At 41.4% G+C, this 24,164-nt stretch overlaps 2 protein-coding genes across 9 annotated transcripts in view; one reads left to right on the top strand and one right to left on the bottom strand.

The window, feature by feature from the left end:
- LOC147337013 (protein NLRC3-like) overlaps positions 1 to 24,164 on the top strand; it is a 504,309-nt gene that overhangs the window by 46,891 nt on the left and 433,254 nt on the right. The window contains exon 5 of one of the 8 annotated variants that reach the window (XM_086287166.1): positions 8,757 to 8,765. The exons of the other annotated variants lie outside the window; for them this stretch is intronic. Coding sequence (XP_086143292.1) covers positions 8,757 to 8,765 — 9 coding nt within the window. The remainder of the gene's footprint in view (positions 1 to 8,756; positions 8,766 to 24,164) is intronic. 8 annotated transcript variants of the gene reach the window in all.
- LOC147337026 (uncharacterized) overlaps positions 3,488 to 24,164 on the bottom strand; it is a 76,409-nt gene continuing 55,732 nt past the window's right edge. Inside the window, exons 4-6 of the mRNA XM_086287198.1 lie at positions 5,288 to 5,455; positions 4,571 to 5,203; positions 3,488 to 4,245 (exon numbers count right to left, since the gene is read on the bottom strand). Of these exons, the coding sequence (XP_086143324.1) occupies positions 3,553 to 4,245; positions 4,571 to 5,203; positions 5,288 to 5,455 (1,494 nt within the window). The 3' untranslated portion in view covers positions 3,488 to 3,552. The remainder of the gene's footprint in view (positions 4,246 to 4,570; positions 5,204 to 5,287; positions 5,456 to 24,164) is intronic.

Raw genomic sequence — 24,164 nt, 5'->3', positions numbered from 1 at the left:
GTGAACATTTGTTGCAGCATTTAAAAATACATCATTTATTTTCAAACTTTTATTTGATTTAGAGCATCATATTTGACCAACGTAAATGTTTTAATTTCATATAAAATAACTGAAACAGTGAACTAAATATCTGAAATCTTTCCTTCCTTAAAAGTTATAATCCTACTTAAGTTATAGTGCAAACGCTTAAGCAACAAATATACTTGATGCTAATTAATTAATATTTCCCTTTGATGTTGCAACTATGCGGTCACTTCTGTCTTTAAACAAAATAATATTTTCCAGTTACAGAAATCATAAAGTCCAAACTAAAGTGCTACTGTTGCTATATGCATTTTATATAAATCATGGATGATGGTCCTGACATGAAGGAAGAGAAAGTTACAGGTTGCATCCTTTGACTTTGTCTCCGTGCCTTTGGGCGATTTTCAGAAGGACAGATGTTTCTGTTCAATTCTTAAATCAATTTTTTCAAACACAAACACTATTTTAAAGCTTCTAGAGAGTAAAATATTAATGATAATTATAATAACAATAATAAAAACAAAAGCTCTCAGATCCATCAAACCAAGCAGCAGAAAGAACAATAACTGAAGAGAAAACTTTAACCTTGTAGACTTCATTATGTTCCAGCTGCTCTACAGACGCTGTGACCTCGAACTTAAGCAGGTCGTAACGTATGTGCAGCTCAATAACTTCATAATCAGACCCTGTGGTATTTAGGCAGCAGAACAACTAAGAATAACAACTACAAATAATGTTTTTAGGTTTCTGTTGTACTGCAAGGTTCTGTACAGGAGAACCAAACCAAGAGCAAATATTACGTCTCATTTACACCTGAGCACGAAGAGCCATCAACATTTAGCAAATTGAATCATCTTTGTTTAGATGCAAGAAGAATCATATAGAAATGAAAAAGTAGAAATAGAAATCCAGAGCAAAGATATCCTCTAATTCAGCGTAGCACATGTGCAGCTGCTGCGATTCACGTAAGCATTCGGCTCGTCGCTGTTGCAGATTTTTCTCTCGCTGTTCTGGCTCACAGCGCTGCAAACACAAAAATAAATATCCCCAAAGGTGTGAAAGGGAGCTAATTAGTAAGAGTATTGTTACTCTCCGCAGGAGTAGTCCAGCAGTAGAAACCAGTCCAATAACAAGGTGTGTAACATCTAGCAGGGTGACAGAAAAACCCAGGGTAACTTCTAAGGACCTCAACGTCTCTCTCACATTGTGTTTTTTAAACATGCTTCCATTTGTCACTTCAGTCTTTACTCTGAAATACAGGAAGAGAAATCATGGCTGAAACAATTTCTCATGAAACCAGGGGTGTGGTCCAACAGTCAGTTTGGTGAGGAAGGTTCCTAACTACATCGTTCCCTCGCTCACCTGGAGACCGCTGGAAGCACTGTGAGAATCATGTTCTTTGATTTCTCCAGTGCCTTCAACACCATTCTTCCCTCGGTTCTAAAGGACAAGCTGGTGAACTCTGGAGTGGACCATCACCTCACTACCTGGATCCTGGACTACCTCACCGACCGACCACAGTATGTGAGGACTCAGGGCTGTGTGTCGGACAGGGTCGTCTGCAGTACGGGGGCCCCACAGGGAACGGTTCTGGCTCCGTTCCTCTTCACCATCTACACTGCAGACTTCTCCCACAATTCCACCCAGTGCTTCCTGCAGAAGTTCTCTGATGACTCTGCAATAGTCGGCCTCATCACTGATGGGGACGACAAGGAGTACAGAGGTCTGACCCAAGACTTTGTGGACTGGTGCCAGCTGAACTACCTCCAGATCAACGCCAGTAAAACCAAGGAGCTGGTGGTAGACTTCCGCAGGCACAAGCATTCTCCACTGCAACCACTGAACATCCAAGGTATGGACATTGAGGCTGTGGACAGCTACAGGTACCTTGGTGTTCATCTGAACAACAGACTGGACTGGACTCATAACTCAGACGCCCTCTACAGGAAAGGGCAGAGCAGGCTGTACCTGCTGCGGAGACTCAGGTCGTTTGGAGTGGAGGGCCCACTGCTAAAGACCTTCTATGACTCTGTGGTGGCTTCTGCTATCTTCTATGGTGTGGTCTGCTGGGGCGGCAGCATCTCTGCTGGGGACAGGAAGAGACTGAACAGGGTGATCCGAAGGGCCAGCTCTGTTCTAGGATGCCCTCTGGACCCAGTGGAGGTGGTGAGTGACAGGAGAACGGCGGCTAAGCTGTCATCCCTGTTGGACAACATCTCCCACCCCATGCAGCAGACTGTGACAGCACTGAGCAGCTCCTTCAGTGGGAGACTGCGGCACCCACGGTGTGGGACGGAGAGATTTCGCAGGTCTTTCCTCCCCACTGCTGTCAGACTCCATAATAAAGACTTTAACTGATCAAGCACACACATCCATACATATGCAATAACACTAAGTGCAATAATCCTTTCTGTCATCGTTGTATTTTTACTCAGTTGTATATAGTATTTGTATTTGTATTCTATTTTTATCTTATTGTATATTTATTTTATTTTATTCTACTGTATATAGTATTTTATTTTATTCTATTCTGTACAGTTGTGTACTGTATTTATTCTTATTGTATTCTAATTTTTGCCTCATAACTTTTGCACTGTCCACTTCCTGCTGTGACAAAACAAATTTCCCACGTGTGGGACTAATAAAGGTTATCTTATCTTAACTGAGAGAAGTGACCCAGAAGTATCTGTGTAGCAGCCACAATGAATCCAGATCATGAGCTTTATTAACTGATCAAAGTCTCTTCTTTCATCTTCTGTATCATTCAGTTTGCATTGGTAATGCCCATTATTGTAATGCTTTTTTAAGACCAGCAAAACTTTATTTCACTTTGGGTTAGCTGGGATAAGTGATGGATGGAGGGAATTTTACTTCAGCCACAGAAATCCTAAACAGGAAGGAGGAGCAGAGTTACAGTGGATCACTATCCAGCAGGGAAACAAGGTTTATTTCAATTTCTTGGCCATGAGTGAGATTTACTGAGTGGGCAAATTAGGGAGACGACACCATCAGATCCCGAGCCCTCCATGTGTTAATCAAGAGACGGCTGCTGTGCTACATCCATAAATAATGAATAAATTAGGAGCTAAAGCTGAAAGGACAGTTTATTTGTACCATCTTCACGTGAACACATTCAAGAACATCACAGATGAAGAAACATTAAAAACTTCCACACTACATAAAGCAAGAAAAATAGTTTTTCTTTCAGGTGGTTTCAGAAAAACAGAAACATCAAACATCTCCAAGACTCTCTTTGAAAGAACTAAAAACCTTTGTTCTCATGGTCCAATCATGAGTGAACTCCCCGATGAAGCCTTGTGTGCTAAAACATGTCAGAGTTTTAAAGGTTAAACATGAGTTTCCAAAACGTTTTGCTGGAGAACAATGAACTATTTGACTGAGTTTCAATCATTTACAGACGAGCAAAACCAGGACAGAGAAAAAAGGACAAAACTGACTCAGTAAAACAACAGAAAAGAAGATCCCATGTAGATCTGTATTATGTAGAAGTTCAGCCCAGCAACCAGTTCAGTTCAACACAAGTTTAAATGATTCTATCTGAACTCTGTGGAGCCTGATCTCAAGCTTTTTGAGTCTGACACAGAAACCAGAGGATCTTTCTGTGTCTTCAGATTCACTGTGATCCAGTGATGGGAGTGATTTCAGCCCTGAGTGATCGCGCTGATGTTTGCACAGAGCAGACAATGAGGTGAATGTTTGGGCACATTGGTAACAGTGAAACAGTTTATTAGTAACGTGGGATCGTTTGTGTGCAGAGTATGAACTGAGATTCCTGAAGCTCTTGTCACACTGGTCACAGCTGTAGTTTCCTTCCATGTGTGTACGTTCATGAATGTTACGATGACCTGACTGTGAGAAGCTTCTCTCACAGTGTCTGCACTTGTGTGGTTTCTCTCCTGTGTGGACTCCTTTGTGTGATTTAAGCTGACCTGCAGTGGTGAAGGATGACCCACACTGATCACAGAGGTGCTTTTTAACCCCACTGTGAATCAGTTCATGTTGTTTTAACTCACTTGGTGTGGTGAAGCTTCTCCCACATTCTTTGCAGTATTTCAGTTTGTCTCCAGTGTGTCTACGTTGATGTACTTTTAGGGTCTTTTGCCGACTGAAAGTTTTTCCACAGAGGTCACAATGAAAGTCTTTCCCACCACCACAGTGATGACAGGGTTGAGAACTGGATCCATCTGTGTCGCTCTGCTTCTAAACAAAGACACAAAGACAGTGTAAGTCAGTCCTTCAACATTTGTATCCTGAACGTCGCCTGAAATAAAGAGCATCTCTGCAGACGTCCAACTACATTTGACTGTTTCAGTTAACACACTCAGTTTACTGGGCTGCAATAACTACAATACTACCACCATAATACTACAGTAATACTAAAATCATAACTGAAAGGAAAATCTGAATAATCACTCAGAGCTGCTTTTCCATGCAGTAGAATTGCTAACATGCTAACACAGTTTAATGAGCAGAGTTGTTCCAAACAGTCAGGCTAAAATGACAAGATAACAATATAAATACATACCTCACAGTAGCTGCACTTGTAGAGTCTCTTTCTGGTGTGGATCTGTTGGTGTCGTCTCAGGTGACGTGGAGATTTAAAAGTCTTCTCACACAGGTCACATTGATAAGGCCTCTCCTCAGTGTGGGTAAACATGTGTTGTTGTAACTGTGCGTCTGTTGTAAACTCTTTGCCACACTGTTCACAGCAGTACACATCATGTCTGGTGTGAATGCGTAGGTGTGTATTTCGGTGCCATCTCTGGCTGAAAGTTTTTCCACAGATGTCACAGCTGTATGCCTTAATTCCAGAGTGGGTAACTAGATGACTCTGTAAGTGGCTACTGTGAGTAAAAGCTCTGCCACACTGATCACAGCTGTACACTTTAACTCCACTGTGGATGAGTTGGTGTCTTTTTAGGGAACACTTGAAGGAAAAAGACTTTCCACACATGTCACAGCTGAACGGTCTCTCTCCAGTGTGGATGACCTGATGCTGTTTTAGTGAAGCCTTCACAGTAAACTCCATCCCACACTCGTCACAGCTGTACGCTTTAACTCCACTGTGGATGAGTTGGTGTTTTTTTAGGGAACCCTTCCTGGAAAAAGAATTTCCACACAAGTCACAGCTGAACGGTCTCTCTCCAGTGTGGATGACCTGATGCTGTCTTAGTGAAGCCTTCAGAGTAAACTCCTTCCCACACTCGTCACAGCTGTATGCCTTAATTCCAGAGTGGGTAACTAGATGACTCTGTAAGCTGCTACTGCGAGTAAAAGCTCTCCCACACTGATCACAGCTGTACGCTTTAACTCCACTGTGGATGAGTTGGTGTTTTTTTAGGGAACCCTTGAAGGAAAAAGACTTTCCACACAAGTCACAGCTGAACGGTCTCTCTCCAGTGTGGATGACCTGATGCCGTTTTAGTTTAGCCCTCACAGTAAAACCCTTCCCACACTCGTCACAGGTGTGTTTTTTCTCTCCCTTTCTTCTGTGAGGTTTGTCGGCCTCCTGAGAGCGCTGACTTCTGGCTCCATGTTGGTCCTGCAGTGACAGAGATACAAACAGAGGCAGTGAGTGAAATGCAGTCGTGGAACAAACTCAACCTTCAAACTCCATTAACACTAGTTTTAAACCTGAAGGTGGAGCGTGGCACCAAACACCTTAAAGGTCTCTTATCCCCACCTGCTGGTAGTTCTAACACATTACATCCAACCTGCTGTTAAAGATAATTCATGACTGTTCAAACACTAAAATCATGCACACACACACACACACACACACACACACACACACACACACACACATTATTTTATAATTTAGATTATTTTGTTGTTTCCTATTACATATTTCTATAATTTGTATAGATTTATACAGAATTATTCAGTGATAATAAATCCTATGTTTGTTTATTCTAAAGGAACCCCGTTAGCTTCCACAACAGATGTTGCTCGTCTTCCGTCAAATACTCACATAAAATATTACACAATAAAGTGGATTCAAGATATCCACATAATTTCACTCTTACATCCACAGTGAGGTTTCACAATTGTTCAAATATAAGCAATCAATAATAATAATAATAATAATAATATCAATAACATTGAGGCACATTACACAAATTTCAAAAACAAATCATGTCTTACAATATTTACAACAACTAAAAGCTCTGTAAATCGGCTTTTAAGTGTTCATTGAAGTTTTGAATAATTCTCTAATTTTTTAAGGCAACTTATTCCACTTAAAAGTTGCTCTAAATGTAACAGTTTTACAAAACGTTACTTTTAACTCGAGCATTTACTAAATTGCAGCTTGTTGAAAACTGTGTAATATGATGATGTATTTCATCTGGATACTGCAGCTGAGCAGAATAAATGTGGTGTGTTTAACAGAATTGCTTTCTTTAGAACTACAAGTAAGCCATAGAATATTTTAGCCTGTACAGGAAGCCAAGAAAGGTTATTATGCATTTTATCAATATTAGTATAGTATGAACATCTTCACACTAATCTGGACGCCTTATTCTGGACTAACTGAAGTCTGTTAAGATCTGTCTTATTAGCTGCTGACCAAATGATTGAACAATACTCCAGATGAGACATTACTAGTGCATTAATGACATCTTTCATAATGAAGAAGTGATACACAAAGAGCATTTCATAGCCATAGCTATGCCTTGTCGGCAGAGTTATGTGACATTAGTGATGTTTGTACTTTCAACGTTAACTTGGTTTTAAAGCCTTTAAAATATACGCCGTTCAATAGTCGACCTTAATCTGACAGAGAATGTGATGATTTTGTGGATAATTAAAGTCAGTCATATATCCACAAACACAACAAGCTGAAAGTCAGTGATGCTGCTCGGTTTGCAGTCCTGAATATCACGGCACAAGCAGGATTCACTGCACTGTTAATGTTAGCTGTGTTATATTGCTGCCTCTGTTCGGTGGTGTCGAGCCAAACGCACTTTAACGTGTGTTTGAACGAGCTGACGGTTCACTCGTTAAGCTGAAAGAAAGATGCTTTAATCACAGCAGTCACACATGTGTCCACTGCACCATCTGGAACTCTTCTTGTTTACACTCGTAATAACACAAACACTAAATCCTGCTTCTCTGGTGCTGTTGTGTAGCAGTGTGTACACCTGAGACTGTCACCTGTCTGTCTGTCCTGCACTCTCTCTCTGTTTCTTTCTCTCTGATTGTGGAATAAAAGTATGAACATGTGTTTATAAGTTACACTTGTGTTTGAATCCTGCAGCTTATCACACATTTGATTTCCATGTGTGACGACTGCAAGTGTCCAGAGTGAGGACAGACTGAGGGACCCACTGCTGCACATCATCTGTGAGGCTTTGCAGCCCTGATGATCCACCAGGACAAACTCAGCAGTGTGTGAGGAAGAGGAGGAGGAAGAGCCAGCAGCAGCTGACAGATGGAGAGAATAGACAGACTGTTCCCTGTTTGTGAAGGACTGCTAGGAAAGTTTAACATAACTGTCTGTGCTGAATCAGTCTTATTAGGTAATGTTCAAATAATGTGATCATCCCAGTGTTTTCAGTGTGGGAGAAAGTACTCAGGGCCTTCAAGTTACACACTATGAAAGGCAGCAACAAGTTTAATGTTCAGAAACCTAAAGTCTGTATCAGCAGCAGGATGGAGCTAAAAATAAATGTTGGTTTCAGTTCTATGAAGCTTTGAGTATTTTGGATCAGTAGCTGCTGTGTTTGTTGCATCATATTGCTGTAACTGTTTATATGCTTTATATATTCTGAGCTAAGTTGATCTATAGTGTTACATCATATTCTATAAGGATGTTATGTGTTTGTAGACTTTCTGCCCAGTTTGACCCATTTAGCAGAAGTCAGCCTGTTTAAGGCTCTGATATCTATTCTGTGTGACTTAAAGCAGTTATGACATGGTCTGATTTTCTCACCCAATAAAGGAATATTTCATATATCAGTCGACTCTTCATTCTATCAGACACAGTTATCACAGCTCCTACATTTGCTTTTTACACATATATGTAAGCATTCAGCCACATTTAGTACCAACATATTAAATGAACAATATTTGTCTCTTATATATGACACATCTGTATACACACTGTCACAGATACTTGTCTGTGAGTGAAGTGATTAATATAATAACTATAATATTGCCCATATTATATTTACATTACCACAGTGAGATGACTTTAGTCTCATGAACAACATCAGCTAATTGTTATTTACAGCTAATCTTAAACGACTGTTCAGCACAGAAATGAAGCCCAACAATCATGTTTCACAGTCCTGTGGTCTCAGCCTCAGATACTCATCAAATCACACAGAGCTCATGTAGAAACAAATGAACTAAATATGTTCTCCTTCATTTCTGTCAAACAAAGCTGTATGAAACGTTTCCAGCTGTTAGTATCATGGTTGCTAGGAAACCTGGGCAGTGCGATGGAGGCTAGACGTCCCATTTCACGAGCCTACGAGCCTCGCACTTCGGCCTTAGCGGTCTTTGAGTACGCGGCCCTTGAGGACTTTAAAGCTGCAGAACCTGAATCGGGATACAGCCATGATGATCTCCAGCCTCGTGCTCGCCAACATTCTCACCTGAGTTAAGAAGACGATCACTGAAATGGTCTCAGCAGGTCCTTTGATGACAGCAATGAAATGCAGTGGTAAGGCTTTTTGGGGATTAAGTTCGTTTTCATGGCAAAGAAGGACGATGCAGTTCATCTGATCACTCCTCATAACATTCTGGAGTGCAGGCAAAATGCTATTATAAAAACTTAAGCAGCAACTTCTCCAGGTTCCAATATTTATGCAATTCTCAAACCTTTTGGCCACGACTGTATAACCTCTTCTGAAGTTTAGTGGATATTATACATGGTTATGCTCAGGATGTGTCGGCCAGTTTCCTGGAAACGCCTTTTGGTTAAACTGTCAGCGAGGAATTTGCATTTGCACTGTTACATTTTTATATAACTTTAATGCACATAAACAACAGCTGCTTGTTTCAGTGAAAATACATTGATGGGTTTTTAATAAAGTTGTGCAGCTGTAAAGTATTTTGTCTGGTGTCAATTCTATCGTCAGCTACATCGTTATGGCAAATGTTCAAATGTATATGGTGATAAATATCTTTGGTCATATGGTCCTGCTCTGTCTGTCACCTTCTGTGTTGAGCTCATTGTTTCCTCTGTAGTGGCTGAGCTGAGTCCAAGTAGCTGAAAATGTTCCTCTGCTGCTCCGTCAGACTCTCCTCCTCCTGCTGATCAGCTGGGACACAAAACAGATCTTTGTTAGGCTCCACACTGCACTGAAGAGTCAAAGTGTCTCATATGTTCATCTGACAAGTAAAAGAACACATTTTTGTTTCCCGAGGTGGGCAACTTGTTGGAAACAAACACAAAAGGTTTGAGCACTGATACCTGCCATTGCTGGCTTTGAAAGATGCAACGCCAGCAATGTGGATTGTCAAGACTCAAACCAATCATCAAGCAAAGACAACAGGGATCATTTGTTTCTGTTTATTTAGCATTCACAGCATTTGTAGTTGCCTTCTGTGCAGGGGAAGTCCACGCACACTGTGTGGTACCGCCATCCGCAGAAGGTGCATTCAACCTCTGTAAGAGAAACGAGATTGTCTGAGACTGAAATGATATTCACTAAAGAAGTGGGGATTTGTAAAACTTCAAGTGTATGATAAGGTGAAAACAAATACACAACTGCATGTCATGTAGTTGAAGGTTTTTTTTCTTTTGGAAGACCGGAAAACACTGAAAGTTACAAATTAGTCCTTTATTTATCCAGGTAAAAAAAAATCTCATTGAGATTAAAAATCTCATTTCCAAGAGAGACCTGGCGTCATGGCAACACAAGTCACATACCACACAGGTATATAACATTTAAAACAAACACAATATCCCAACATGTGTAACAAATGTATTGTGCTTGAAACAAATTCAGAATAGGTGATAAAGCAGCTGCACATGTGTGTCACGAGTAAATCTGGCTGTATAACAAACAGAAACAAGTGATCTGCTGTCTTTGCTCAATGGTTGGTTTGAGTCTTGACAATCCACATTGCTGCCATCTTTCAATATGTTGAATGCACCAGTGTAAGTGCAGCCACTCAGACTCAATGTGTTCATAGAAACAGGTGCAGATGTGTCACGAGTTCATCCAGCAGTAGCTATGGCACTTGGCCACAGGGGGCAGCAGTGGACTGACCTGCATTTGAGACTGCTCCAGCTGCTCTGTGACAGTCAGTAGATCTGCTACAAATTGCAGATCATATGCAAGTTTTGGAAATGACATTATAAATATTCCTAACTTAGCCACGGCAGCATTGTTGATGTATTACCTATATACTACAAATTATTCCACCTGCTGAAAAGTGGATCTAATGTGGGCGGACTCACACTTAGCAAATAAACTTGTGATGTGAGAATGTAATCAAACTGTTGATCAGAGGCAAAGTAATTTAAAGTTTATGATGCTATCGTCTAATGTTAGCTGACATGATGTTAGCTTGTAAACTTATGTTGTTGTCTGGGTCTCATGTCTGATCTGATGATAATAACTGTGACAACACAGAGATTAAATAAAGGACGTTGGTGGGACTTCTTATGTTAGAACTATAACTTCAGTTAAGGAGTGAGACGTAAGGTGACAAGGAGAATGAAGAGAATGAGAAAGAAGTAACTGGGAAGAGAAAATGAAAACAAAAATTTGAAATGATCAAATTTGTGTTAACAGATGATGGTGATTTTAAAAATTCAAGTAATTTAAAGGTTTTATCCTATTTGTTGTTGTTTTTTTCATATTCTTCTATTTGCAAGAGGTTATTAATAAAACAGGTTCTCTTTCTGGTTTCTCTTTTTGGACGCACTCTCTACAGCTTATCACATCCAAAATGGCGGATGTCAAGTACAAAACCTCGACAGAAACAATCAGCAAGAATTTTAGCATCAGTCCAAAATAAAACTGTCCAACTACAGAGTTTTAAAATCCAACTAAACTATGAACAGAGATCTTTTACAAATAGGCTATTGATGAGATGACAGTGGTAACAAAAATGTACACATCCGCGCACACAGACAAAATGGCGGGAGAGCGTTTAACGGTCGACCTCATGAGTCCGTTACCGTGAACTATGGAGCGGCAGATTTGTGCTGGAACTGAGCTGCACACAGCTGATGTTAGCCAGGAAACATTACACACTGCTAACGTTACCTTCACACGGAGCTCCACACGGAGACGATCAGCGTCAGGCACAAACACCAAGTTCAGAAAAGAGGAACTTTGAGCAGGAAGGAAAGAGTCAGAGCGGCGTTTGAGGACACGTTTACAACCACGAACATCAGAATCTGTCTGTGCTGCATTCAAGTGCAAGTTGGAAACTCACTAATCTCTGTCATGTTGTCCAAAGATGATTTATTTCTGCTGGTTTTCTTGTTTGAAACACAAACATGTGTCAGCACTTTGTTGTTCTTCACCCTGCAGCATTTGAATATTTCAGGAGTAAACTGATCATAAATTCATGAAGTCATGACTGAAAGTGCAGACTGAGAGTGGATCACATGATGTTTGAGGTGTGTCATGTGACATGTTCAGTATTGTCACACATGTCTAGATTGTCCCTGATATCATAACTGCTCAAACACTGATGATTATATTTGAAGAATTATTCCTGATGGCAGCAAAGTTTGAATGGAGCTCTCTGTCTGTGCTGATTTGTCGCCCTCTGGAGGTCAAAGCACAAACTGCATGATGTCACTGTAACCACCACGGTGACAGGAAGTGTTTTTAAATGATGAAATATGTCAGTGATGCTGATAGTGTGTTCATCACAGACGTTCAGGCTTCATGTTGACATGAATCAAAGTTAATGTCATTATGGACCAAGGACAGTACTCTGGGTCTCCTGCAGAACAACTCGAGCTGTGATACCTGAATGAAGAGCCTCTGCTGCTTTAAAGAAGGAGGGTCGAGGCAGAGGTGAGGTGCAGACCAACCAGCTTTTATTCAGCAACTTTAACAGAAGGATCAGAAAAATAAAACTATACAGCACAGTGATGCTGACTGAAGCCACAGCATTAAACTAAACAAGCATCTGATCATCTTTAACAACATCTAATAAATAATGACAACTATTTAATCCTGTATTTCCTACAATAAAGCCTGTTCAGATATTTGTTGCTGATGGAAATGTAAAAGGCTCCCAGGAACCAAAGGACAAAAACAGAGGCAACAGTCACAGCTGCAAAGGATCCCCTAACACATAAACTGGTTCGAAGATATTTTCTAGCTCTGCAGAGGAGCTTGATTGCACGGACAGTAAAAAGTGGATTCAATAACAGCAGCGAGCGCTGAGTGATATAACGGTGCTGCGAGCAGCAGTGCAAAGGCTCACACAGAGACAGCAGCTACACTGTGTGTGGATGTGATCCACAGTCACAGCTGTGGGTTTCAGTCAGTGTGTCTCTAACTTCATGGTCACATTTCAAAGCTTATTGGAGCCAGAAGATGTCCAAGTAAAAGATTTATTGCTGTACTCGTCTACCAGGATAACAGGAGGTTCATAAAGCTGTGTAATACTTCAGCTTTCCATCATGGAGTAGTAGTTGTGTCCCTTTGTGTTTATTAGTGTGTTCACACGTCTACTTTAACTTCACTCTGTAATGAAAGGATTCAAATCCCTGATAAATACATACATGCTGACTCTGAGTCTCAGTGAAGGAGGAAAGGATGGATGAAGGCAGCCTAGTGTGGGTCATGTGTGTCCAGCAGTCATCCAGGGCCTGGATCCATCTGTAACAGGAAGACAAAGTCCAGCCTGTAATCATCCTATCAGGCACAGCGTTTCCATCCAGCATCCTGACGACGCTAACAACCCGTCAAACGTCTCCTCTGGTCCACAGAAGTCACACTTCCTGTGTCATGTTTACCTTTTTAAGTGTGCTATTCAAGCCTGTGTGACCAACTCTGACTCTCCAGATTCCATCCTGGTCTCTGCTGCAGCTTCTTCTACACGACTGTTTTCTGTATAATAATATCTGCCTTTCCCGTCTCTGTCCCAGTGTGCCTGCCACTCGTCCTTCATCTTTACCTTCATTATACTCTTCACCTCACTTTCACTGTATTTTATAGTCAAACCTGCACGACTTCTTCTTGCTGCACCTTTTTAAACTTATCGTCCTGTTCATTGCATCAACACCGATATTCACAGGGAGCCATAAGAAATCCACTTCTATCCCTCTGTGTTTGATTCTATACAGTAAATGAAGTATATCAAAAACAATATGTTGCCTAGAGTCTGAAGACATATCACCTGTGCTCACTAGCACGCTGCTAGAGTCCCAGCAAACCACATACCTCCATATTAGTGCGTCCTCCACCCAGTTCAAGCCAGTAACATCACTACCAGCTCCCAGTATAAACTGCCACATCATCTGTAATTCTTTTACTCATCACCAAACTTATTTGTGGGAGAACAAATGCAGCAGCCGTTCTTTTATCTGACAGTGTTGACGCATCAGTAAATATCCTCACATGACCTGAGGACTTTCCCACTATATGAACCTGCTTTTAGTCGCCCCTCCTCCCTCGCCACAAGCTTCCTTTACAACATGACTTATAAAAAACAACTTTATTGACAATCAGCAATAACAATTACAGACAGTCTAGAAGAAGAATCACATGATCAAGGAGCAGAAGTTTATGGTTTTAATAGCTTTTACATTTTGGGAAAGTTTTAAAAACATTGTTTGGTTTTCTTTCTAAAGCGTTGAAAGGACGGCTTTGCATCAGAAAATAAGATCAGCAAATGAATCCATTAAAGTTCTTTTGCCTTGTTTGCAAAAGAAGCCAAACAACATTTGTGTTACAAAGAGAGACTTCAGAACAGATCAAAGATCACAAACATCAGGCACTGATGGAAACAGCCAAACACAGAAACAGAGGCACCAGCAGGTGAAGGAGGCCTGTTGTAGAAATGACTCTGAGTGCTCAGGTAGAAACTAGAGATGGACCGATCCGATATTACATATCGGTATCGGTCCGATACTGACCTAAATTACTGGATCGGATATCGGAGAAAAATAAAAAAATGTAATCCGATCCATTAAATATCACGAAAGCACCTCACAAAACTTGCAACACGCCGTAACTCACCTCAGAACGTTAGCAGTCGGAGCAGTATGCATCACGTGATAGAGCAGCTGTGGCATGCGGGACCTGTCAGTGGTCTGGATAGCATGTGGAGCTTCGCTAGCAACCTGGCATTTCATCTCCGACAAAGTTATCCCCGAGAGAAGTAAAGCAAGTGTGTAAGTCCATCTCTGAATGTTTGTAAAGCATTCCTGCGTTAAGCTTAACAAACGACTGCCTCTTCTTGCTGCTACTTCAATCATGAAACTGCTTAACGATCAGCTGATCGGCTTTTCTGTCGAGTCCGTGACTCTAGTTTGCTTTTGGCCCATTTTGCACCAGAAAGAGGAAACCAGCGGCTGAACAACAGCAGCACGTTTAAGCTTGATCAGCTGTTGTTAGAATTTATTTAATATTACTTTCTACTCCAGGATCTTTTTCTACTAGCTGACGCTGGTAACTGTGCAGGGGCGGATCTAGCAAAGTTTAGCCAGGGGGGCCGATAGGGCATTAACAGGGAAAAGGGGGCACAAAGACATACTTTTCTTTCTTATTCTCATTTAAAATGTCTAGCTTTTAATAAATAATTATCTGACACCCAAAGTTTTAATTTGATGCAAAATGAATAGAAGTCCATTACTGCATATAGTAACTATTAAGTCTAATATATATACCCTAGTAAGCTATAGTACTTTTTCCTTTGGGAAGGTACCATCTGTGCAGTCTGCAATTTTGTTGAAGAAAGATGTTGAATCTATTTAATATTTCTTGAAAAATAATTGATTTCTGTGCATTTTTTTTTCACACTGCATCAAATTAAGGTTGATTACGTCGATTAAGCATCATGAGGTGGAGCGTGAGGGGTGGTTCCCTATTTTTTATTTATTTATTTTTATTGTTGCTGGGAGTTGGAACTCTATTAGTTAGGTTGCTTAATATATATGCTAAGTACTCTTTAAAATACCAGAATAGGGAGGATGGTGTAGGTTTAAGTTTATTAGATTGATCAGTATTGCTGAACTATGAAATATTTTTTTTTGCATACAGGTATAACAGAATAGCTTTAGTGTAGTTGTTGTTTTAAACTTGAGTATGAACTTATACAAAATGCAGCAAGATATTTAAAAAACAGTTTTGGTGATTAAAAAACACTATATCGGATTCATATCGGTATCGGCAGATATCCAAATTTATGATATCGGTATCGGTATCGGACATAAAAAAGTGGTATCGTGCCATCTCTAGTAGAAACGCATGAAGAACCAGTGCGTCTAATATTTGGAAACCAGTCTGTGTTTGAGCGTCCTGGATGAAACACAGATCATGTTGCAGAGCGAGGACGTCGTCTTTCCTCCCGAGTGTGTAACTACAGGACGTGTGCAGCAGGTTTAATCGTCCTCCTGACAGTTACTGATGAACGAGTCCTTCAGGGAGGCTCCAGGATCACTGTGGCTTTTACCAGCTGCTGCTAAACTGAGAGGTGTTGCTGCTTCATGTGTGAAGATGTTTGCATGGCTTTAACAGTGCAGACGTTCCTCATGTGCACCCATTTCATATGTTTTATTGTGATGTTTAGTAACATCTGCTTCCCTCCTTCAGGCAGACGATAAAGTGAGCTCAGCCTTAAACATGTGGAGAGAACGTTTGACCGACAGTCCTGGGACGACTGCAGAACAATGGTTTGTTTTTAATGATAAAGTTTCATAATGGAAATAAATGCTGAGCCTGTTTCATGATGTTGGCCCTGCAGCATCAGGCAGGATTAATACTGTAACAAACGTGTGTCACAGTTATAATGACTTTAAATGAAGACTTGGGTTGGATGGAGATGTCAGCTGGATTTGTGCTGACTGTCACTTTAAATGTTTTCAGTTCAGCTTCTAAATCTACTTTTGTATAATGTTTGCTGAGTTTTGCACTTCATGACGCTTTTAAGAAGAGCCAATAAATCCTGACTTTACACCAAAATAAAGGTTTAATGTGTTTAGTGTGACAGTGGAGGAGAGCGCACATAATAAGAGTCATTAACAGAATGGTGACAATTATAATCTGTCTCATTTTAGGAGCAGCTCACAGGCACAACAGACTACAGAGCAACCAAAGCACCAGTTAAACGTCCATGTGACCGGCTTACAGCCAATGAACAATCAGTCCCCACTGTCCCCACCAACATCACTGTACTGGAAAGACTGTGCTGCCATGGTCAGAGATGAACTGGTACTAAAATGTAAGGCAGCTGATGTGTGTGGCCTTAGCAGCACAAATGCATCACGGCTGCAACGCTGCAGTGTGTTTAAACATTTGAACATTTCTGTGGCTTCAAACCAGCAGCTGCTCTGTACTCAGTCGTGTTTGTGTGTCTGTCAAAGTGATTGTTGTCTTTAAAAAGCCTTTTGTGTTTGAGTTTTGTGAGCAGTGCCGAGCTTCTCTGTAGTCTAAGCTGAGTCGATATATTTGATTCCATGTTTGGTGTGATTTTCAAAGTCAGCAGCAGCAAACGCTGAACAAGCAAAGTTTGGGCCCATCAGAGACAGCAGTGGACCTGCTGACCTGTAGGTGTTGGAGGTGTTTGTGTGCAGCTGTGGGTCAGTCAGCTTTATTTCACTTATCCATGACAGAGCGCTGTTAGCTGTGAGTTAGCATCCACTGAGCTGTTTCATCTACTCTGTCACTGCCAGCAAGCAGAGCCCAGGGTTGGCTTCAGAAGCTGGACGTGGCCTTGCTCAAGGGCACTTTAGCAGCATGTTCCCAGCAGTAACAGAGGGATTCAAACTGGTGATCCTGGAGTAGGAATCACCCAGAAAAGTCACCTTATGCCAGAAGTTTTAGTGAGACGGGAACAACATTACAGCTCTGATGTCATTGACCTGTGCAGTGAGGACATATTGAACTGTGAGGACACAGCTTATAGGTTCAACACTGACCCTGGGTCAGCATGTGCAGGTGACATGGTGTTGGTGTCACCACTACAGACAGCTCAGGTTCAACTGGTTCTTCTTTGATTTGCTTCTATAGCACAAAGGTTGACACCAGTCTGGTCCAGTTAGCATCTGAATCCATAAACGTGTGAGCTCGTCCCACCAGAGGACGTCAGCATCATGGGGATAATGTCTACAGCAGGAAAACACAGGGACAGTTGGGTTTGCTGCACATCTGGAACACACAGTTAGCTCAGATATGTTCATGTCGCTAACACCAATACAGTGACTGAGTGCTCTATAGCAGCTAATGCTAACAACTGTAACACTGCTGTTTGTCATGGTTTTCAGACCAAATGATAACAAAACGTTGGGAAAAGTGAAATATTGGAACATGAAATCATAAATTATTACATTTAAACAACAATAATACAGCTAAATTTCCCCTGTTGGCTCATAAGCTGCTCACCTGGATGCTACATCAGTGCAGTCCTCTCTGAACATTAGATAATCAACACACACACACTTATTGTTGAGAGGCTGACTTCACTAAACTCACAGAAACTCTTAAGAAGCTCCTCAAATGATGACTTTGGAGTTTTGTGTTACTGTCAGTGTATAAAAGCTAGAAAAGGAAGAAAAGCAGGAGAAATGATCAAAGTGCTGCTGTGTGCAGGAAGAACTACAACATGTTAGTGAGAAACACAAACAGGGTGTGAAACACCCTCCAGAGGAAACGCTGTGTGCAGGCTGTCTGTGACTTCCTGTATCTCTGCCACAGACTGGGACAGACACCAGTGAAACCAGTCACTGTGGTCATGTGCTTGTAGCCAGCAGCCTGTGATGTGAGGCTGCTTGAGTCAGTCGTCTGCTTCCACCATGTAAACCTTGGTGTCTCCTACATGCACAGATGTTTCCTGCAGACTGTGCTGCTCCAGCTGTCACACAGATGTTGAATCAGCAACATCTGCTGTCACGTCCTCCCTGGTCCCACAGATAACAGGCTGCATACAAGAGGCTCACCTCTGCTACCTGCTGCTCCACTCCCCATCGCTGTTTTGGCCACGCCTCCCGTTGGTCAGCAGGTAAAGGTGAAGCCTGGGACATGGAAGCCTTTACAGCAGAGCTTCATGGGCCTGTCCAGCAGCAGGCTGAGGAGAGAAAGGTGACAGAGTTCGCTGTTACAAACAGTTTCTCAGCTTTGATCTAAAAGAGCTTCTTTCCTGTTAAAGCAGCTGAGAGTGAGCACATGTTCTCCCCCTGAGGTTCTCATGACAGAGGAAGAACTCACAGCTGAGGAGGACCAGGATCTCCATCCACTCACAGTCCCTGCAAACAAAACCACCATTTGAACTTTAACATTTGCTACGTGTGCACACAGTAAGTGATGGAGGATGAACTGGTCCTGTCTCTGTTGGTGGGCTCGTATACTGGCAGGAAGGAAGCTTCTCTGGGATTTCTCAGGCTTTTCCCCGCAGCACGCCGTGTGATAAATACTCACAAATACTCACAAACGTGTCGTTTCATGCGTCGGTCAAACACTCGACGCCCAGCTGGAAACACTTCAGGGAAGTTCATCTGCCCGAGATTCAGAAAAGTCACAGAAAATGTCAAATTGTTGTGATATAGATGTTTATCAAATCAAATCACTTTTGTTGTCACATCACATGTGCAGGTACACTGGTACAGCACATGTGGGTGAAATTCTTGTGTGCGAGCTGCACAAGCAACAGAGGTGTGCAGGACGATAGGATATGATCATGGTCACAGCGCAGCCCCAGTGATGTTAAACACAGAGGGTTCAAACCTGTCGTTGCTTCATCAGTGTGGACGTTTAACGATGGATGTGACCATGTAATTATGGTTACATCCATAATTAAACTCACGATCGGCCCACATATTGTTGTCTTTTGTTGCAGACACCAAGTGTTGAGATCCTGTCTCAACCTCCTACATTCTTCCAGCAGGTTACACATTATTTTTTGTATTTGGAATCAAATATATGTGTCAGTTGGGCCTAGTGCAGGGGTCAGCAACCTTTAACACCCAAAGAGCCTTTTGGACCCGGTTTCCACGCAAAGGGTCAGGGTTCGGGAAAACACTGGGAGCCGCAAATACTTTGTGACATCTAAAATGAAGATAACACTGTGTATATTGTTTTTACCTTTATGCTTTGTGTGAACAACTACAGTGTGTTGCTTATGAAATCCATGAAGTGCTACAGAGAAAATTACATTTGATTTATGTAATGAACACATTTTGAGCTCTTAAAGAAATATAACAAAGGAAAGCTGAACTACAATGATCCATGTAGCAAACACAAACTGTTATATCGCCTTTGGGCTTTTGGAGCCTTGACCTGACTTTTAAAAAAAGCGCGTTCATGCAAACATCGTCGGGTCTGCCGTGATATGTTTACAACGGGACTTCTGCTCCTGAACCTCTGCGCACAGCGTCTGCAGGTCGGGGCTGTACGAAGTCACTTTATCTCTACAGACTGTAAGCTGTCGTCTGTGAGGCGTGAGCGTGTTTGTTTGAACACAGTTCACGGTGGAGAACAGCTGCTGACATAATGTGGATCCCAAGATCCATAACTGGCCTACCTGGGGCTGAAAGTCTCCATAAATGCAGGCGTTTCGGCGGCTACACCGGCTTCCACGAGTGTGACGCTTATTTTGAGAAAATAATAGAATATAAATGTATTTTTATATTTCAATATCACAATAATCTTCCAATGTAGAACTACAAGTTAAAAAAGAAGTAACATAAATCAAATCCACTTCAGCTAAATACTTCTCATTGATTTCCATCTTACATGCTGTGACTGCAGCCATTCCCACATCTCTGTGAATGGGACTCATGGACATGGATCAGTGGTTGTTGATCAATGGTCCTGAGAATCTGCATAATTAAGATGAAGGAACGGAGCTCCCAGCCCATCGTTCCTGCAGCTGCTTTCAGTCTTTATGCAAATGTCCTGTTTGTAAGACTGAAACCTGCAGCTGAGACTGAAGACGTCACCTGATGATGACGACACGTTTCTCCCACAAAACGCTGCGTCCAGATGAACAGAAGCAACAGACTCACTTTCCTGGATGATTGAGATGCATCAAGACTTCATTGTGTGTTACTTCTCATTCAGCACAGACACATTATTCCTGTTAGGTCATGTCAGCTGTCACTCAGTACAAGCACAACTGTGAACAACACAAACTTCTCTTCAATGTGTCACAGAAACACTAAGTGTGAGAGCCTGTATGACACACAGGACAGACTGTAAGCTCTGCTGGCTGCACAGCACTTTGTAGCAGTTTTCCAACATGTCCTCCACCTGTGATGTCAGTGGTGGGACCCCAGTCACAGCACTCAGCACCACCTCCTTTAAATGGATTTTATAGCAGTTCCTCCCGTTACTCGGTGCAACGCTTCTTAAATGTGTTTTTGCAGGATAAAACACAGCAGGTGGTGTAGAGAGGACGTCAGCTGACGGAGCAGAGGGAGGCAGACTGTGGATAAATGACAGAGTGAGAGGAGAGCAACCATGACAGAAGCACAGGTGTGGCAGATAGAAGTGGCTTTATAGACACTTATTGTCAGTCCTCGTGCATGCTGTGGAAATAAGTGTCTGTGTCATGAGGTGACATGTGAGCTTATCTTTGGTCAATAAAGCTGAACGACCAGTTTTCACTTTGCTTGTTACGCTTGTTTAGTGACGTCTGGGTTTCTGTGGAGCCCGAATTTTGATGAGTTCTGGTGAAATCATCTGAGATCATCTGAGCATCGGTGAAGAGTCAGCAGAGAAAGTGTGGGACAGAAGTTTGCTTTGGACACATGGACTGAAATCAAAAAGTAACAAACAGGATTTCCAATGGACAGTATGGAGAAGTGAAAGTACACAAAGGCTGTGCTGGAACACGTGTGTTACACTTTTTGACAGCTGAGAACAAAACACAATATTTTGCATCATCTCTGCAGTGTCTCTTCTTTCCTCTGCTGTTGTGCTTTTAGCTCCAAACTGTTTCAAATGGTTTGTCAGCAAGCTGACCTCTGACCTCTGCAGTACTAACTCCTGACCCGTACAAAGAGCGGGCGTTTCTGACCTTTGACCTGCAGCTGTATGTCTCTCAGTCTCAGTTCTTCTCTCCGTCACTGATGGAGCAGGTGTAGTTGCTGCTGACAGTCAGTCGTTTGTTTTCTCAGAGTGAGGCTGAAGTCTGAACTGTTCAGAGCATCAGGTCTCATCAACGTGCGCTGCTGTAACGCCGCTTTGTCCTCTGAGATCACCAGGTATGAAACCTGAGTGCTGACAGAGCAGCATGTTCCCCCTCATTCACCTCCACCACCACAGCCAAGGCATGCTGGGAAACTGAGGACACACAGACGGAGAACTGAAGTGTCTGCTGTGTGTTCATCTCAGAGTCCTCACAGGTGACACATTAGCTCCAGAACACCAAGCCAGGTGTTTGAAGCCTGACAGGGATTCTTCCCATCCAGAGGGAGGATTTAGCTGCACAACAATGAACATTAGTGTGTAGTTTAGAAACACAGACTGTGCCTGCACTGCATCTAGTGAAGAAAAGTGTTACTGCCAGAGAACCAGGCTCCTTTAAAGCAGCTGATATTAAGGTTGAAAAATCAACAATAAGCTGATGTAATCAACGTTTCACAAAATGGTCAGCAGCTAAAATCTGGAGCCGTTCTTTGGTGGTAATTAACAGTTTGTTCTTGTTAGCTAATTATGTCATTAAAGGTAGCAGCAGAAGCCTTGTGTTGAAAGCCCATTCACTCACACATTCACACAGTATGTGTGTGTCTGTGTTACACTGTGGACATCCCTTCTGTTGGAGCGCCATCTTGTGGCAGGTTTAAGAAATGTTCTTCTTGTAAATCCAAACTGATGCACCTCCATAGCAGACTGTGGAGGCTTTCAGTGACATGAAGACTTGATTTATACTGTCATATTCTCCTGTTACACAAAGCACAGCACGCTGAACATGGATGAACTGAAACTCCCAGCATCTGACTGAGGAAAAGCACAAATCATTCTCACACTGACTCCTGCTTGATTTTAGATTTGCTTTCAAATCCTCACACTTTCATATGAAGCACTAAATGGGCTCCAGACTGTTTATCTCAGCTTCCTGTCAAACACACTGCTGCTCACACCGAGGCTCAGTTTACTCCTCCAGCCTGGCTTAACCTGCTGTCTGTTAAAAACAGTCCCACACTCCTCTGTTTAATCCTTCTGATCAGACTCTTTGATTTTGTATTGTTTTTACCTGAAGTTGTGTTTTTGACATGGTTCTGTCTGTGAAATAAAGCTCACACACACACTGCTACAGTCCTTCATACACTTAGAAACGAAGCTGCTCCTTTCCTCAGTGCTGACACATAAAGAAGAGTTGCTTTTATATCCAACACGTCTCTGTTCCAGAAAACAGCTTCAGCAGCCTCTGAGTCTGAACTTGGAGTTGGTTATAAGCCACAGGCCTGTGTGCACAGCAATGAGGAAATATAATGCAGTAAGTGAAACATGGATGTGTGGAACAGATTATCCCAAAGGTTGATTCTGTTCATCTGGACGTTCTCAGTGAAACATTTGGTCTCTCGGTCAGGTGACTCCTTTAGTCTCAGCTGACTGCAGCTTTCCAAACCTTTGTCACTGGATCACTCACTTCATCTCCAACGTGTCCCTGACACAGACAGCTGGAGCCGTTACAGCAAAATCATTGATCATCGTTTTTAGAACATTAGCTGGTGTTGGTGGGCAGGCTAGCAGTGCTAATTGTTAGCACTAGTTCTGCTGCTCTCCCTTTGTCTCTGTTATTGTTGGTCTTTAGTGAACAATAGAAAGTGTCTTCATGAGACTGTTGCCTAATGTTCAAATGTAGATAACACCACCTGCACCAACCTGTTACACAGCACAACCCTCTGGTGTAGCTTTGCCCATACGGTAAAAAAAAATATTTTAAAATACATTTTAAAATATATTTATATATTTAAAATGTATTTTAGCACATATATTTTTTGGCCATTTTTTGTATATTTTGAAATATATTAATAAAATATATTTCAAAATACAATTTAAATGTATTTAAAATCATTCAAAAAAATATAAATTTAACCCTTCATATATTTCTAAGAAAACACATTCACATGTAACATCTGAAAGAAATCTTTATTTGATGTTTAAAACATACATATAGCAGATCAATCAAGCAAGGAATATTCATTTTATAAGTTTATTCTCATTACATACTTAAACATTCTAAAAGAAACACACACACATACACATATATGTGTGTATATATATATATATATGTATATGTGTGTATATATATATATATATATATATACACACACATATACATATATGTGTGTGTATATACACACAGTCTCAGTTCCCCCAGCTTTCACGGCAATCCTCAAAGCCCTTCTGGACACGCTGGGAAACCCCTTCCTTACCCCCACTGTAACAAACAAAAGTCACAGTTCTATTACTTTTATCAGAGTTAAAATAAAAATGTGATTTATGTTAGCTGGCTTCATTTAGCAAACAGATATTTCTGTTTATACAGATACAGATATTAATACAGATATATTTTACGCATAATTTTACCTCTTTTTTTTTCCTAGATGGGAAGTCTATCCAGTTCACATTACAGTAATGCTAACACCCCTTTTGGTCGTCTCTCCTTACCTTCCAGCATTCATAAATCTGTTGACCTTCTTTGTCTGAGACCAACCACTACAATGCATCATCACCTATTTGTATTGGTAACTTACTTTACAACCTATTTTAATGGTTGCAAAGTAAGTTACTTGTGCTGTATGCAATTTTAGATACACAGAAAGTCTTCACTTACTATATATGGCTGTCATAGTGTCCTTATCAAGGGCAGTTCTTCACTCTGCGCCGATGTCCGTTTTGCTCTGTCCTCCTATAAAAAGCATGAACATTTGAGTGTTTGACTAGTTTTATATTTCCAAAAATTTGATATTTGTACAACTAAACATTTGAACTACAATATATGCTATTGAGCGATACTTTTATGGG

This window comes from Aulonocara sp. 'chitande type north' Nkhata Bay, linkage group LG3 (genome assembly GCF_057382095.1).
Source record: "Aulonocara sp. 'chitande type north' Nkhata Bay isolate Kocher_YH1m ecotype deep benthic linkage group LG3, A_spYH_male_GT1.1, whole genome shotgun sequence".
Taxonomy (NCBI): Eukaryota; Metazoa; Chordata; class Actinopteri; order Cichliformes; family Cichlidae; genus Aulonocara; species Aulonocara sp. 'chitande type north' Nkhata Bay.
This window is presented reverse-complemented; position numbering and strand designations above follow the sequence as displayed.